At 38.9% G+C, this 17,564-nt stretch overlaps 1 protein-coding gene across 1 annotated transcript; it reads right to left on the minus strand.

Annotated features, from left to right (window-relative positions):
- Window positions 1-12,386: 12,386 nt before the first annotated feature.
- On the minus strand, window positions 12,387-17,320 carry LOC142532255 (uncharacterized). Its single transcript, XM_075638573.1, is given in 11 exon segments — window positions 12,387-13,064; window positions 13,362-13,990; window positions 13,993-14,081; window positions 14,169-14,508; window positions 14,644-14,818; window positions 14,993-15,234; window positions 15,277-15,450; window positions 15,744-15,930; window positions 15,982-16,289; window positions 16,434-16,863; window positions 17,084-17,320. Coding segments are annotated over 11 exon segments (3,489 nt in total).
- Between the last annotated feature and the right edge of the window lie 244 nt (window positions 17,321-17,564).

The raw sequence follows: 17,564 nt of genomic DNA on the forward strand, positions 1-17,564 counted from the left end.
TGAAGACTGCTACTGAAACGAGAATTTCTTCTGTTGTTCTAGCATTCCTTTGATTTCTTCCCCCTTTTTGTCAAACAACTCCATCTTCTCAGATAATTTTTGAACATCAGTTGAAATAATTTTGACATCTGCTGAGATACTTGAGACAGCAGTTTGTAAACAGGTCTGCAACAATTCGTTGAACTCGTTGACTAACTATATCCTGAGTTGTAAATAGGCTTTGAGCTAGACCTTTCTTCATCTCATCTACAGTTTTGGTGAGAGAATCCATATTTGCTTGAATTGCTTTCAGTTTTGCAGAGTCATATTCAATTGAAGAATCCAATTTGACAGTGTGAGATATTTGTGTAGATTGAATCTTCTTGATGTCAGTGATTATCTGCTGCATATTGTGCTGCATATTTTGGATCTCTTCAAGAACAAGATCCATTTCTGTGGATTGAGGATGAGGTGACTGATGAGGGAATTCCGGTCCATTTGTGGTTTGATCAAATATAACCAACTCTTGGTTAGTTGCTACTGTTTCAGCAACATTCTGAACTGAAGTGATTCTTGCAGCAATGTCTTCTAGAACTTGAGGCGGAGAAAGTGGATGTTGATCAGCAGATGAGCTGCCTGGAGGAATAATAGAGTTTGATGAAGTCAAAATTGGTGTCTCTAGAGGATGATCTTGGGGATCAATTTGCACATCAGTTGGAATAGTCTGTCCAGCAGAAGGATCTGGCTGAACTGGTGCTTCTGAAGAGATAGGCACCTCTGGATTGATTTGATCAACGGGATGATCAACATTATCAGAAATGGGTTTACTCAATTGGGATTCTTGCACCACTATCTGAATAATTTCATCAATGTTTGCGAAAGATAATTCTGCTTCAGTGTACATTTGATGTTCACCAGTTGGTGATTGAGACACATCCTGAACTGGCTCTTCAGTTGGAATAATAGCCTGTTCTGAGGATGACTCTTTCTGCTTTGAGGGAGGTTCTTCAACTATTTCCTTTTAATCATCGTCTAAATCTCCTTTATGAAGGACTAACTCTTGATCCATTTCCCAAAACTTTATCTGAGATAGCAATCTCATCAGATCGGTGTCTAGCTGAGTGATCACCGCATGATCAGCATAGGCAGTAGGATTTGTTGGAACGTAGTTAGCCTTCAGTTTGTCAATAATTTGTGTTAACTTTTTTGCTCTCATCTGATCAAAAAAATATGTTTTTCTCTCCATAGCTTGGGCAATGGTGGCAGCTTTGACTATCTTGAGGACAGAAGCTTCCAGTTTGATGAATTTGTTCAGTTGAGATTTCTTTCTTAGTTGCTTGGCAAAAATCTGTCTACGATAGGCTGTCCAAGCATCATAGAGTTGAAGTTTTGATGCTGCAAAATCATTAATCTCGTCCCAAACAAGGTCAATGTGGGTTTGAATGGGATTGGATGGCCTTGGTTCTTCAGTCAATTTTCCCTTGCCTTTGTCAGAACTGAGGATGTGTGGAATTTCCAGACCAGTTCTTGTAGTATCCACTCGTTCTATAATACTAATGCCCTTGGGTCGGGCAGGTGCCAGAGGAGTGGGACGAGTAATATTAATCAGAGGGGCTTTGATCCTAACTGTTTCTTTCTTTGCACCAATTGATTTTTCTGGTGGGATGATCTTCAGAGGGACTGCTTCAATTGGCTGCTGAGCATCTGAAGATATTGGCTTGTCAGTAGGAATAGATTCCTCTGTAGTTATTGGTTTAATCCTCTGGGTTCTCGGTTTCTTGGTGATCTTTGGGGAAGGAGTTTTCTCTGAATCGGATTCTTCCACAATTAATTTTCTTTTTGCTAACTTCAGTTGAGCCAATGTCTTGGCCTTTTTTACTGATTTAGGAGCCGCCTGTTGAATCCCAATCTCATGTTTTATCTTTACAAACTGATCAGGAGAGATGTCCAATTTTGTCTTGGGTGGCATAGTATTCTTCGCATTAAAGACTTTGAATTTTGATGATTTTTCTGTATTATCTGCCACTAACCCCTTCAGTTTCAGCAGATAGCTCAGTTGCACTGCAAAACCTTTGGACTGTTTGGATGATAGAAACATATTCTTTAAAATATTGAATATAAGATGCTTTCAGTTGAATTTATGTTCAGCCATAATGATAGAAATAACTTGAAATTTTTCCAAAGTAAGTGCAGCAAAAGATCCAGCTTTCGCCAAAATCCCTTTGGCGACTATATCAGCAAGTAACTGAACTTCGTGCTTCAGTTCCTTTTTTGGGTCGGAAACATTGATTTTCCGTCCTTCAGCAGAAAGTGAGGTTTGCATCTTTTCAATGTCAGATGCCTTAACATCAGATAAGTGTGCTAGTCCATCAGATGGTAAAGAAAAGATTTCTCCAAAGGAATCTTCGGAAATGGTCAGCAGCTGACCATTGATAGTAAAATCGATGTTTCCATCAGAATTGATCGTACCGTTAGAGTAGATTTCCTGAAGTTCTTTGGGGTAGATCTCTTGTGATGATTGTCCCAAGAATGTCCTTAAACCAGCAGTTTCGAGTTTTTGAAAAACGTTCTTGACATTAGTGTCGCCAAAAGATAGAATTGATCCAAAGTTGATAGCCATTGCATTCAGCATGTAAGCGGGAATTTGATTCGCCATTTTGATAGATAAAATGATCTGCAATTTGTAAACGAGAGCTCTGGAATTAGTATTCTCTTAGAAACTGATTGTACGCGTAAGAAGAAAAACTAAATTGAAGCGGGCTTAGTACAGTTGTTCGTGACTGTTTAAATTCGGGACACGTGTCAGTCCATTAAAAATTTGAGTAAAAATGTGTGTACGTGTGCTATAAGCGTGTGTACAATTTAAATGGTTCAAATGCTTTCACGTTTTCAAAATAGGATTCATCATTAGATAGTAGACAGTCACGTCACTTGATTTGAAATATAATTCGTTTTAATCAGTTAACTTATATGAGAAGATTAGTGAAATTCCCAACTTAAAGATCAGTTGAACGACTGTGTCCTTTTAGTTTGAGAATTTACTAACATTTGTCTTCTCAGTTAACCTCTTAAAACCATTATTCCCCCTTAATTAGTGCATAAGATAATTAAAGCGAATAAATTCAAAGATTAGAAAGATTATCGGTCTGCTGAAATGTTGACGACTCTTCAGCTTCCTTGATATTCTGCTATAAATAGACATAACACAGTTAGTTTCAGTTATATTGGTGAAAAATATTCAAAACTAAAGAATGGCAGATGCGAGTAGCTTGAGTGCTTCGCCATTTTCTCTGGAAGCTAGGAAGACTGTCATAGAAGACGAAGTCTTCTATAAGAGTCTTCCCTACTGGAAAAGGTTACAGGAGCTAGAGTTCATGTATAATTCTGGAGAGGCTACTACTCCCAAGATGATGGCAGAGTTGAGAGAAGTGCAGGAGCACTTGAACATAGCTGTGTGGGTGGACGTCTTCAAGGAAGGTCATATCTATCAGCTGATGCTTCAAAAGGAACTGGAGCTCCTTAATCGCATAGCTTCTTCTCACAGCTTTTGCAAAACATCTTCCTCAGCTCTATCTGTTTGGTTGAGAATGTGGATAGATGATATAGAGGAAAAATATGAAAATGTAATTCAAGCAAATATTTATTGTTGAATGAAGTATTTATTTTGGCTTATCTTTGTTTTTCTTTTTTCTACAAATAATAAATTATGATCATAAACAAATGAACTGGTGAAAGACTAACTGATATAAGTTGATTAAGAATTGAAATCAGTTAATTGTTGAGTTGTAAATGGTAAACTGATATCAGTTGACAATGAACAACTGATAGTTAAGAGGCCTCGGTAAATGAGAAAAACGCTTCGGTTGACTAGAGTCTCTTCAGTTTCTTTATCATTCAAATTTTATCTGTCTATAAATAAGATGATAGAATGTGAGACAACAACAGTTCAAAATGTCGGATTCAAGTGACTCTGATGCATGCAGCAGTACACACGTTCATGTTACTGAACAATCGAATCCACGTTTAGAAGAGATGAAGAGAAGGATGGAGGAATATGTTTTCAAAAAGGTGATGTCAACATGGTTTAAGATTCATGAGTTGCAGAGAGTGAGTAGAAGTGGTGCGATTCCTACTTTTGCTCAGGAAGCAACAACAAGAAAGTATCTTGAACGTTTTGAAGTTAGGCATGTTACAGATTTGATTGAGGACAAATGTTTGTTGGAGGCGATGTTATGGAAGGAGTGGCATGTGGTTGATAAGATTTCTAAAACTAGGGCATTTTCTAGAATTCGAATTTATGAGATGAATGATTGGGTTAGGGATTGGCTAGATACAGTTGGTTCTATGATTTCTGCTGTAAACTGGGAACGGCGGTATTCTTAATGAATTATTATTTTCAATTTGTTGTGTTCTTATTTTCTGCAGATAATTCTATTAATGAAAGCAACATTAGTAATAATTTTAAGACAAATCAATTAAACCAAGAATATTGCGAAAGTAAGAAAACTTAGTCTCGGGTAATGGTTTGGTAAAGATGTCGGCTGCTTGTTGTTCAGTTGATATATACTCCAGTCTAATGTCCTTCTAGCACACATGCACACAGCAAATACAATATCAGGGCGATTGACAGTTAGGTATAATAATGACCCAATTAAACCTTGGTATAGTGTCGCCTCAACTGATATTCCCCCTTGATCAGTGTCCAATTTAACTGATGAGCTCATGGGAGTATTTGCAGCTGAACATGATTCCATGCCAAATTTCTTCAGCAGCTCCTTTGTATATTTAGTCTGACTGATGAATATGCCAGTCTCCAGTTGCTTCACTTGCAGTCCAAGGAAGAATGTCAGTTCACCCATCATGCTCATTTCGAACTTTTCCTGCATCAACTTAGCAAATTTATCGCATAATTTGGGGTTAGTTGACCCAAATATGATATCATCAACATAAATTTGAACTAATAAAATGTGATTATTCATAGTAAATTTGAACAAGGTCTTGTCAACTGATCCAACAAAAAAATCATGATCAGTTAGAAATTTTGAAAGAGTTTCGTACCAAGATCTGGGAGCTTATTTAAGACCATATAATTCTTTGTTCAAATGATATACATGATCAGGAAAGATGTGATTTACAAAACCTGGGGGTTGTTCAACATATACTTCCTCTTGCAATTGGCCATTTAGGAATGCACTTTTTACGTCCATCTGAAAGACCTTGAAATTCTTGTATGATGCATAGGCAAGAAATATTCTGATTGCTTCCAGTCTTGCAACTGGAGCATATGTCTCATCATAGTCAATTCCTTCTTCTTGTCTGTATCCTTGTGCTACTAATCTTGCTTTGTTGCGTCCAACCGAACCATCTTCGTTCAGTTTGTTCCTGAAAACCCATTTTGTACCTATGACAGTTTTTGAAATTGGTCTTGGAACTAAGTTCCAGACATTGTTATGAGTAAACTGATTTAGCTCTTTTGCATTGCATTTACCCAGTTAGGATCAGCAAGAGCTTTATCAGTTTTCTTTGGTTCTATTTGTGAAACAAAAGCTGAATAGATAAATAGATTTAGCATTTGATTGCGAGTTCTTACTGGATTAGATGGATTTCCTATTACCAATTCAGGTGGGTGTGATTTTCTCCATCTATACTCAGTATTTGTTGTATCAGCAATTTCTTCAGCTGGTAACTGAATATCATCAGTTTGCTCTATCAACTGATCATTAGGAATGGCTTCTGGTTCAGTTGATTGATCTGACACTTCTGGTTCAGGTGTTGGAAGAGTGTTTTGATTAATATGATTGTCTTCTTCATTATCATCCTCCAAACTGATATCTGTCAGTCGAACAACTAGCTCAACTTGATCAGTTGGCTTATTAGTTAGTTCAGTTTCATCGAAGTCAACATCAGCAGATTCTTCAACATTTAGGGTTTTCTTGTTAAATACTCTGTAAGCTATACTAACTGATGAGTATCCAAGAAATATTCCCTCTGCAGATTTAGCATCAAATCCTTTTAAATAATTTTTACCATTATCAAGGATAAAACATCTGCACTCGAATATTTTGAAATAAGTGATTATACTTTTTCTTCCATGCCAGATCTCATATGGTGTTTTCATATGATTCTTATTAATCATTGATCTGTTCTAAGTATAACACGCAGTGTTTACTGCCTCTGCCCAAAACCTTTGAGAAATACCAGAATCAGCAAGCATTGTTCTAGCAGCTTCTTTAAGGGTCCGATTTCTTCTCTCAGCTACACCATTTTGCTGAGGAGTTCTAGCTGCTGAGAGCTCATGCTTGATTCCAGCATTTTCTAGAAAATTTGAAAGAGTTTGATTGATAAATTCAGTTCCTCGATCTGATCTGATTCGATCAATTCCAACTGATTTTTCATTTAAAAGTCTTTTGAAAAGCTTGATCAGTTGTGCAGAAGTTTGGTCTTTTGATTTGAGAAAGATAACCCAAGTAAATCTTGAAAAAGCATCAACAATCACCAAGGTGTATTTCATTCCCCCTAAACTCATGACTGGTATAGGATCAAAGAGATCCATGTGCAATAGTTCTAAGCATCGGGATGAAGATTTACAGCCCTTGTTTTTCATTCCCCCTAAACTCATGACTGGTATAGGACCAAAGAGATCAATGTGCAATAGTTTTAAGAATCGGGATGAAGATTTACAGCCCTTGTTTTTAAAAGACGATTTTACTTGTTTTCCAAACTGACATGCTGAGCAAAGTTTTTCTTTTGAAAATTCTATTTTGAGCAAACCAGGTACAAGTTCATGTTTACTCAGATAGGCAATGGATTTAAAATTTAGGTGACTTAGTCTCTTGTGCCACAACCAGTTTTTAGATGATTTGGAAGAAATAAAACAAACTGGTGCATTAGTTTGATCATTCCAACTGACTTTATATGTGTTTCCACAACGTTTGCCAGTTAGTATGATTTCATCAGTTGAAGTTTTAACTGAGTATGAGTTTTTGTCAAAATGTAATGAAAATCCACTGTCGCATAATTGACTGATGCTGATCAAGTTATACTTCAGGTTTTCTATTAGTAGAACATCTTTAAAAATAAAATTACCATGGATAAGCTTACCCTTACCCACAGTTCTACCTTTGGAATTGTCCCCGAAACTGATATTTGGACCACTGTATTTGATCAGTTGAGATAGCACACTTGCATCTCCTGTCATATGTCACGAGCATCCACTGTCCAAATACCATATTGAGTTCTTGTTTGTACCTGTTACCTGCAGTCACACACATAATATAATTTGGTACCCATATCTATTTGGGTCCTGAACTGATTAGTCCCTTAGGAACCCATACCTGAATTAGTCTAACAGACTTTCCAGTAGCTGTATTCCAAATGATTTTTGTCGGCTTTTGTGTGCTTGTGTAGTGTATGGATGATACAATATGAGTCTTAGCTTTATTCAACTGATTTTTCAGTCTATATCTCTTCTGAACTGGCTTGCAGTTATAGTAATTGGAATAGCCATTCGAATAGTTTTTGTAAAAGCTTTTTGGTGACTGACTACATGAATCAGTTACCACTTTTGGGCTATAACCAATACCATATCTTTTGCCTTTGTTCATACTTTCAGTTCGCTTTTCAACCAGTTTACTTGGCTCTGATTGTTCTTGTACCATAACTGATTTGACAAAGTGAATGTATTTTCCTTTGCTCATATTCAGTTTTGGTTGAATATCATTGGTTGACATTTCATCTTGGTTACAGAACCCCAAACCAGTTTTATCAGTTACTGATTTTTGGGAGTTCTGTATATCAGTCAATGCGATAGATGATTTGTTCCACGACTGAATAAGCTCAGTCTGTTTTGTGTTCTCAAGCATCAAATTCTGTATTAATGACTGATTTTTATTTCTTTCTGCTTTTAGCTCAGCAATTTCCCTTTTTAGACTCAACCCTTCAACTGATTCATCAGTTTTGATTTTATTGTCTGTGGGATCAGTTTGCTTTGCTTTGAGTTTTTCAAATGATGATGCAAGTTTCTGATACTCATCTACCATGTCATGTAATGTGAAAATGAGTTCTTCTCGTGTAAAATCAGTTGAACTAAAATCAAATACCTGTTGGCTAGATGACCCTTCTGCTGCATCATTAGCCATTAAACACTTTACTTCCTCATCATCACTAGAACTGCATGAGCTTTCTGGTTCCGACTCTTCACTGTCAGTTTCTGCCCATTTTGATTTGTTTTCTTCAGCTAAGAGTACTTCATGTTTCTTTCTGAAGAACTTTTTATCTTCTTTGGGTCTTCTTTTGTGTTCATATGATTTCTTTCTTCTATCAGTTTAGCCTTGAACATCCTTCTTAGGTTTAGGACAATCAGCAATAAAGTGGCCTGATTTGCCACAGTTGTAGCATGCATTTGATTCATCCTTGGCGTTGTTTCTTTGATATGGTTTCTGGAAGTTCCCTTGATTCTTTCTCATGAACCTTCCAAATTTTTTGATAAACAATGACATAGCATCGTTACTCAACTTATCAGCAGATTTTTCAACTGAACTGATTTGTTCAGTTCTGACAGCGGCTAGAGCAGTTGTGGCTGCAGAAGTAGATGGTTCTCCTTCTCTGGTCTGTAGCTCAAATTCATAGGCTTTTAAATCAGCAAATAGATCATGGAGTTCGATTTGGTTCAGATCTTTGGACTCCCTCATTGCCATGGTCTTGACATCCCATTCTTTGGGAAGACCTCTCATTACCTTTAGTGCAATTTCTTTGTTGGTATACACTTTTCCAAGTGCATTTAGCTCATTGATGATACTACTTACTCTTTCATCATACTCGTGCATCGATTCTCCTGCTTTCATTTTGATGTTATCAAACTTTTGCACAACAACAGAAAGTTTATTTTCTTTGGTTTGATCATTTCCTTCACACAGCTGGATCAGCTTTTCCCAAATTTCTTTGGCTGTTTTACACATCTTTATTTTGCTGAAAGTTACTTTGTCCAGCATTTTGTACAGAATGTCTTTAGCCACATTGTCAAGATTTGCTTTTCTTTTGTCTTCAGTTATCCATTCATCTCTGGGCTTTTCTATTCTTTGTGGTGCCCCTTCTGTGATGGAAATTGCTGTATTTGCTTTTAGAATCTTCATGGGCCCACCAGTTATGACATACCACATGTCATCATCTTGTGCTGCTAAATGAGCTTGCATTCTAATTTTCCAATCATCGAATTCTTCTCTGGAGAACATATGAATTTTGTTGAATGAAGTCATGCTAGCAAGTTTATATATTAAAAGTATTCAAGAACAAGATTCACCCGCTCTGATACCACTTGTTAGGAACGGTTAACGTATCAAAAGTGTTTAGAAGGGGAGGGGGGGGTGTTGAATAAACACTCACAATTAAAATTGATCTTTTCAAATTTTGAGTTCAGTTTGGTGACAAACTGATTCTCGGAATCTTGTTGATCAATATCAATCAGTTAAACTGAATCAGTTGCGGAAGGTAACTGACTGAAAGATAGAATACAAAAATAAAATGTGCAAGGGTTGTTTCTGGATGTTCGGAGATTTCAATTACTTCTACGTCACCCCTTCTATCATAAGGATAGGATATTCACTAAAAGACTTTGATCAAATACAAGAATTGTACTGACCCACTTCAGCTTGGACTTAACACTGCCAAAAACTGAAACTATTAGTATAACAGAATGTTCTCAGTGCTTAACTGATCTTAGCACTATCGAATTTCAATGATTATTACAACTTGCTTGTAAGCTCAAATTGTAGCCTTAACTGCTACGAATAAATCAAGTAAGAGGTGAACTGAGATTTTGACAGAGTGACAGCAAGCTTTTTGAATAGTATTCGCTTCGTTGTTGTTTTCAGCTGCTCTTCTGTCATATTTATGTGCTTCTTTTCCAACGGTAACTTGAGATAAATTTGAATCTATGTATCCGTTGATTTCCACTTTATTCTTTGGACTTTGTTTGCGGCGTCTTAATTGCTTTAGCCGGAATGCGTTGTTCTAGGTATTCTTGGTTGTGGTGCGGCGTTTCATATTCAGTTGTAATCTGTTATGTCTCTTTGTCGGTTGAAAGTTATTTCCCGAGACATCTTCAGCTAAGAGATACTTAACTTTAAGGCATTCGGCTGGATGTATTAACTGATCGGTTTCCAACTGATCAGACAGTCGATTTCAGTTATTAAGTCCAGTTGCTGAGTTCAGTTGGTTCGTATTTTCAGTTGGTTGATCAGTTTGTCAAACTTCAGAATTTAGTTTCCAACATAGCACCGATGTGAAATCCATCATAAATGACATGAAAATATTAGTGGTGTGTCGGTGTTCTGCCAAGTCTTGCTCCATCCTGAATACCCTGTCTCGCAGGCTGACTCGAGGGATTGATGGCGGCGGCGGCGGCTGGCGTTCTCTGGCCCTCTGATTGTAAGCTGCCCTAGCAGCTTGTCTTTCCAACTCGGCTTAAAAGCGCAAGCGGTTTCCAACAGAGACTGTGATCGGGCCCTTTGCTTTCAAAACCTGTTCATCTGCGCCCCATTGCACACTGGCATGAAGACATAAAGCAGTGATAGTGTGTGGACAAGGGAGGCTGACGGTCATGAGTCCCGTACCAGCACGCATGATAAAACTGTTAATGAGCTTCCCAAGATCCACGGTCTTCCCGGTCATTATGGCGTAAATCAACGCCACTTTATCCTTTGTAATTTCTGTTTAATGTGATGAGGGCATGATTCGTGATAGGATGAAAGAAGCCCAATTGCGTGGGTCACGGAGTAATTCAGACTTCTTCAGAGTGACTGGGGAGCCTTGATTCAAACGCCACTCGGCACCCTCGATGCACAATTCCCTGATAATAGCATCATAATCTACAGTGCCATTAACAAAAGCAGTACACTCGTCGGTTTCAAAACTCTGCAGATTATAGATAGCATTGATGGTTGCCGAATCAAAAGAGACCAGTTTCCCGCGCACCAAAACTCTATGGTCCTCGTGTTTGATTCTCAGATTAGCATAAAATTCCCGGACTATAGATATAACTGCATCTGGCGGTGACTGGGCTATATCTACCCACCCTCTTTGCACAACTTCATCAATTACATCACAGTTAAGGTGGGTCATATCTATCCCTCTTTCTTTGATAATAGACCTAGACAAAGTGGCCTCATAAATTCTGAAGGCTTCCTCGTTCCAAAATTTTTCGGCATTATAGGAACGAGAAGAGGAAGCCACATCTTTCGATCTCTTTCTAGGAGGCATAATTTCTTTCTCAACAATATCCACACTTATAACAAGTATAGCACAATACTGGCACCAACAATTGTATGATTGCTAGAAGTTATCCCAATAATTAATAAACTAGAATAATCGGAACCTTGAGTGTAGAAAATTAACCGTAGATGACACTTGGCCAGTTGTGGTAGTAGCGACGGCGGCGTCGGCGGCTGGGTGGAGCGGCAGCGGCGGTGGCTGTTGGTGGTGGGTGTGAGTGTTTGTTGAGGGAGGAGTGTTTGTTGGAGTGGAGGAGTTTGATTGAAGGAGTTATGGAGTGTTTTGGGGATGGGGGTTTGTGGATTGGGTAAATTTGGAGAGGAATTGTTAAGGAGAGGAATTTTGGAGAGGAGAGTGTTGGGGGAGGCGGCTGTTTTTCAGAGGGAGAGGAGTTTTTTTTTGTGCGAAAATTGTGAGATAGGGTTTTTAAATAGGGGCTATACGCGGCGCGCGCGGTCGCGCGAAAAGTGGCGAGGCCGCGCGCGAGCTTCTGTCTTCCTGCAATAATTGAGAGCGCGCGGTCACGCAAGAACTAGCGCGGATGCACGCATGCTTCTGTTCTTCAGGGTTGATGGGGTGCGCGCGGTTGCCTGATAAATGGCGCGGCCGCGCGCAAGCTTCTGTGCCTGCCCACTGATTCTCAGCGCGCTGCTGCGCGAGATGTTGCGCGGTGGCGCGCATGCGTCTGTCCACTTTTTTTTTTAAAATACTCCGATTAACGCCCTGTTCAACTTTTACCTACACAATAAACGCATATCAATATCTAATCGTCATATGCGGAGTTCAAAAATTTAAGGACAAAATTATTACTGAAAATAGAATTGAAGCAAATAAAGAAATCGAAAGCAATAAAAGATACTGGTTGGGTTGCCTCCCAACAAGCGCTTGGTTTAACGTCGCCAGCTTGACTCAGTTCTGCCTCAAGTAGATTCGGCTAGTGAGATGTTGTCCAAGTTCCGCACTTCATCTCCAAAATAGTGTTTCACTCGCTGACCATTAACCTTAAACGTTCTACGATCATTGCATTTGAGTTCGATTGCTCCGTATGGTTGCACTGCTTCTACTATAAACTGTCCTGACCACCTTGATTTTAGCTTTCCTGGAAATAGTCTGAGACGAGAATTATAAAGTAGCACCTGTTATCCTGGTTCAAATGTTCTTCGCACAATGATCTTGTCATGCCACTTATTGGTTTGCTCTTTGTAGATCTTGTCATTCTCATATGCTTCATTTCGAAATTCATCCATCTCATTTAACTGCAGTTTTCGGACATCGCCAGAAGCTTTTAAATCAAAGTTTAACTTCTTTACTGCCCAAAATGCTCGGTGCTCTAATTCTAGCGGCAAGTGGCATGCTTTCCCCAATACTAGCCTATAGGGAGACATCCCAATAGGGGTCTTGAATGCAGTCCGATAAGCCCATAACGCATCATCCAACTTAATGGCCCAATCCCTCCGATTGGTGTTGACAGTCTTTTCCAGAATTTGTTTAATTTCCCGGTTGGATATTTCAGCTTGTCCATTCGACTGAGGATGATATGCTAGCGCCACTTTGTGATTCACACTGTATTTAGCCAAAAGTGAGTGGAAAATCCTATTGCAAAAATGCATACCTTCGTCACTTATGATGGCCCTCGGTATTCCAAACCTGGTGAAGATGTTCTTATGCACGAATTTAGCTACAACACGAGCGTCATTAGTATTGGTGGCGATTGCTTCCACCCATTTCGAAACATAATCCACAGCGAATAAAATATAAGAATTACCAAAAGAAGGGGGAAAGGGTCCCATGAAATCAATACCCCAAACGTCAAAAAGTTCCACTTCCAAGACATTTGTCAGTGGTAATTCGTGACGCCTGGAGATGTTTCCTAACCTCTGGCATCTATCACATGATTTTACTAAGGTATAACTATCTTTAAACAAACTAGGCCAATAAAAACCAGATTGCAATAGCTTAGCTGCTGTTCGTGATGCTTCAAAATGTCCACCATATGATAAAGAATGACATTTCTCCAGAATTTGATGTGCTTCGATACCTTCCACGCATCTCCTAATCACTTGGTCAGCACACCTCTTATACACAAATGGATCATCCCAATAGAAGAACTTGATATCATGGACGAACTTCTTCTTCTGATGATAGCTCAAATCTGGAGGGAGGGTGCCGCAAGACAAAAAATTAGCAATATCAGCAAACCAAGGAAATACAGAATTTACCTCAAAAAGTTGTTCATCCGGAAATGTTTCCTTTATGGCTCTCTCTTCTTTCTTCTCCTCCAGCTCAAGTCTCGACAAGTGGTCGGCCACTTGATTTTCACACCCCTTCCTATCCCTCACTTCAAAATCAAACTCTTGGAGCAACAAGATCCACCTTATCAAGCGTGGTTTTGCATCCTTCTTGGCAAAAAAGTATCGAATAGCTGCATGGTCAGTGAAAACAATTACCTTTGTACCAACCAAGTAGGGTCTGAACTTGTCAAATGCAAATACTACTGCAAGCATCTCCTTTTCAGTAGTTGTGTAATTCTGTTGTGCAGCATCCATGGTTCGACTTGCATAGTAGATTGATCTAATCATCTTTTCCCGTCTTTGGCCTAAGACAACGCCCACTGCATAATCACTTGCATCACACATTAGCTCAAAGGGCTCATTCCAATCTGGCGCTATCATGATTGGTGCGGTCACCAATGCCCTCTTGATCTTCTCAAATGCCTGCAGAAAATCATCATCAAAATAAAAGTAGATTCTTTTTCAAGAAAATTACACAAAGGTTTAATAATCTTAGAAAAATCTTTGATAAATCTACGGTAAAACCCACCGTGTCCTAAGAAACTCCTTATCCCTTTGATGTTCTTTGGTGGTGGAAGCTCTTCAATTGCAACCACTTTGGCTCTGTATACCTCTAATCCATTTGAAGACACTTTATGTCCAAGAACAATACCCTCTTGGACCATAAAATGACACTTCTCCCAATTAAGAACTAAGTTCTTTTCTTGGCACCTCTGCAAAACTAGGGAAATGTTATGTAAATAATGATCAAATGAAGAGTCAAATACTGACAAATCATCCATGAAGACTTCCATGATTTCTTCCACCATGTCTGCGAATATGGCCATCATACACCTCTGAAAAGTAGCAGGCGCATTACATAATCCAAAAGGCATTCTCCTAAAAGAAAATGTGCCATAGGGGCACGTGAAAGTAGTCTTCTCCTGATCTTCTGGCGCTATAGCAATTTGGTTATAACCTGAATAACCATCTAAAAAACAGTAATGAAAATAACCAGCAAGTCTATCAAACATTTGATCAATAAAAGGCAGAGGAAAATGATCTTTACGTGTGACATTGTTTAATTTTCGATAATCAATACATACTCGTCAGCCAGTTACAGTACGAGTAGATATTAGTTCATTATTTTCATTTTTAACCACAGTTATTCCACCCTTTTTTGGTACAACTTGCACAGGAGATACCCAACTACTGTCAAAAATATCATAAATTACACCAGCATTCGGTAATTTTAGTACCTCGTTTTTCACAACCTCTTTCATTGCTGGGTTCAACCTCCTCTAGTGATCCACATAAGGAGTATACGACTCCTCCATCAAAATTTTATGCATGCATATAGTAGGGCTAATTCCCCTAATATCAAAAATTGACCATCCTATTGCATTTTTATATTTCCTCAACACTCTCAATAATTTATCTTTTTCAGCACATGTAAGAGAGGAAGAGATAATTACCGGATATGTAGACTTCTCACCTAAAAATGCATAACAAAGGTGGCTTGGCAGTTCCTTCAAGTCAGGAGAAGGTGGTTTTACCTCAATTTTCTCATTTACATTCAACTCCTCAGGCGGTGCATCTTTACTCCTTTCTTTCTGCAGTGCTTCAAGAGCCACCAGCTGCTCTTTCACCTCCCAATTGTCTTCATCAACAGTTCCTGCAGCACTTATCAAACAGCTCTCCAATGGATCCCTAGTTCCTGCACATTCAAGAGACATACATGAGTCTATAACATCAATACTTTTACAAGTTCTTACCTCATTCGATCCCTTCATGGCGTGATAGATGTTAAAAATTACTGCTTCTCCACCAACTCTCAAGGTGAGTTCACCCTTATGCACATCTATCAATGCCCTTCCAGTTGCCAGAAACGGTCTCCCAAAGATTAATGGAGCATCATGATCCTTTTCCATATCTAAAATCACAAAGTCAGCAGGAAAAATAAAATTTATCCACTTTTACCAGTACATCTTCAACTGATCCCACGTGGATACGTGAGACTTCTGTCTGTAAGCTGTAAGGTGATAGTGGTAGGTTTGACTTCTCCAAGCTCCAGTTCCCTGTAAATAGAAAATGGCATCAAATTAATACTTGCTCCCAAATCACATAAAGCTTTACTACATTTAGAACCACCAATAAAGCAAGGAATAGTAAAACTCCCTGGATCTTTTAATTTTTGTGGTAGCTTCTTTTGCAGTATGGCGCTACATTCTTCAGTCAGTTTCACAGTCTCAAACTCCTGCAGCTTCCTCTTCTTGGACATCACATCTTTAATAAACTTTGCATAATTCGGCATTTGCTCCAAAGCATCAGCAAATGGTATGTTGATGTGTATCTTCTTAAAAATCTCTAAGAATTTTGCAAACTGATCATCCAAATTCTTCTTTTTGAACCTCTGAGGGTATGGAAGAGTCGGCTTAAATACTGGAGGTTGTTCAATTTCAACTTCAGCTTTAGATGTCTCAGTTTCACCTTCTTCAACTATCTTCTCACTTTCCACTCTCTCTTTGGGACTTTGTACCTCCAATTCCTTTCCACTCCTTAAAGTGACTGCCTTGCACTGCTCTTTTGGGTTAACCTCCGTGTTACTCGGAAATTGACCCCTGTTCTGATCCCTCAAGGCATTGGCCAACTGTCCGATTTGCGTCTCCAAAGATTTCATTGTGGCACCCATATTTCCCATGTGAGTCTCCATGTTGTCAAGACGAGACTCAGTCCTTGCCATTCTTTTTCCAGACTCCGCAACAAACGTTCCTACCAAGTCCTCAAATGAAGGCTTTCCTTCCCCCTTTGATGTATTGAACCCCGGTGGAGGATTCAACACATTTTTATTATTCGCATATGAAAAATTTTCATGATTTCTCAATCCTGGATGATAAGTATTAGGGGGAGAGTTACCTTGATATCCTCCAAAATTTCTGTTGTTGATATACTGGGCTTCTTCTGGAAGGGATGGTTCTTCAGTAACAATCAATGGACCATCAGTCTCTGGTGTGCTCACTTTGTTCATTGCTGCTAATTGTGTGGTCAGTGCAGACACTTGGGCTGTGAGTGATGTAATCGGATCCACAGCATAAACCCCAGCTGCCCTCTTCAATCTAGATCTTTCAGTCGGCCACTGATAGCTGTTAATAATCATCTGCTCGAGCAAGTCATAGGCTTGAGCAGGAGATTTTGCAAAGATCGTGCCACCAGCTGCTGCATCTATAGTTCCTCTTGTTTGCCCATTTAGACCGTTGTAAAATAATTCAATCTGTACCCAGTCTTCAAAGCCATGATTCAGGCACTTCCTCAATAACTCTTTATATCTTTCCCATGCTTCGTACAACTGCTCAAAATCAGTCTGCCTAAAAGTACTTATCTCAATCTTCAACTGTGCAGACTTTGCAGGGGGAAAGTATTTCGCCAGAAATTTCGTCGCTAGCTCCTGCCATGTAGTGATACTTCCCAAGGGAAGTGATTGGAGCCATCCTCTTGCTTGATCCCTGAGAGAAAACGGAAACAAACGCAATCTAATAATATCATCAGGAACATTATTAATTTTTTACCGTATCCGTTATCTCCAAGAAAGTCGTCAAATGAATGTGAGGATCAGCAGTGGCAGTTCCAGCAAACTGATTTTGCTTAACCATATTGATCAGAGCAGGCTTCAGCTCGAAATTATTGGCGTTGATGGTCCCTCGGGCAATGCCAGAATAATGATTGTTGATCACTGGTCGGAAGTGATCTCTGATAGGTATAGCCTCTGGCGGGATGTGTCTGCCATTCTCTCTGTTTTCAGCCATTACTTGTATCTCTTCTCTTCGTGCTTTTCTTAATCTTCTCGCAGTTCTTTCGATCTCCGGATCAAAAATAAGCACGTCAGGGTTTTGCGATCTTAGCATGCATTGTCAAACAGAAAAAAATGAAAAACTCAATCAATAAAAAAAATTAAAAGCTCTAAATTAAAATCTAGAATAATTGGTAACAATATTGATATAAATTTAAATTTTGACACTCCCCTGCAATGGCGCCAAAAACTTGTTGCGT

This window comes from Primulina tabacum, chromosome 18 (assembly GCF_025594145.1).
Source record: "Primulina tabacum isolate GXHZ01 chromosome 18, ASM2559414v2, whole genome shotgun sequence".
In the NCBI taxonomy this organism is placed as follows: Eukaryota; Viridiplantae; Streptophyta; class Magnoliopsida; order Lamiales; family Gesneriaceae; genus Primulina; species Primulina tabacum.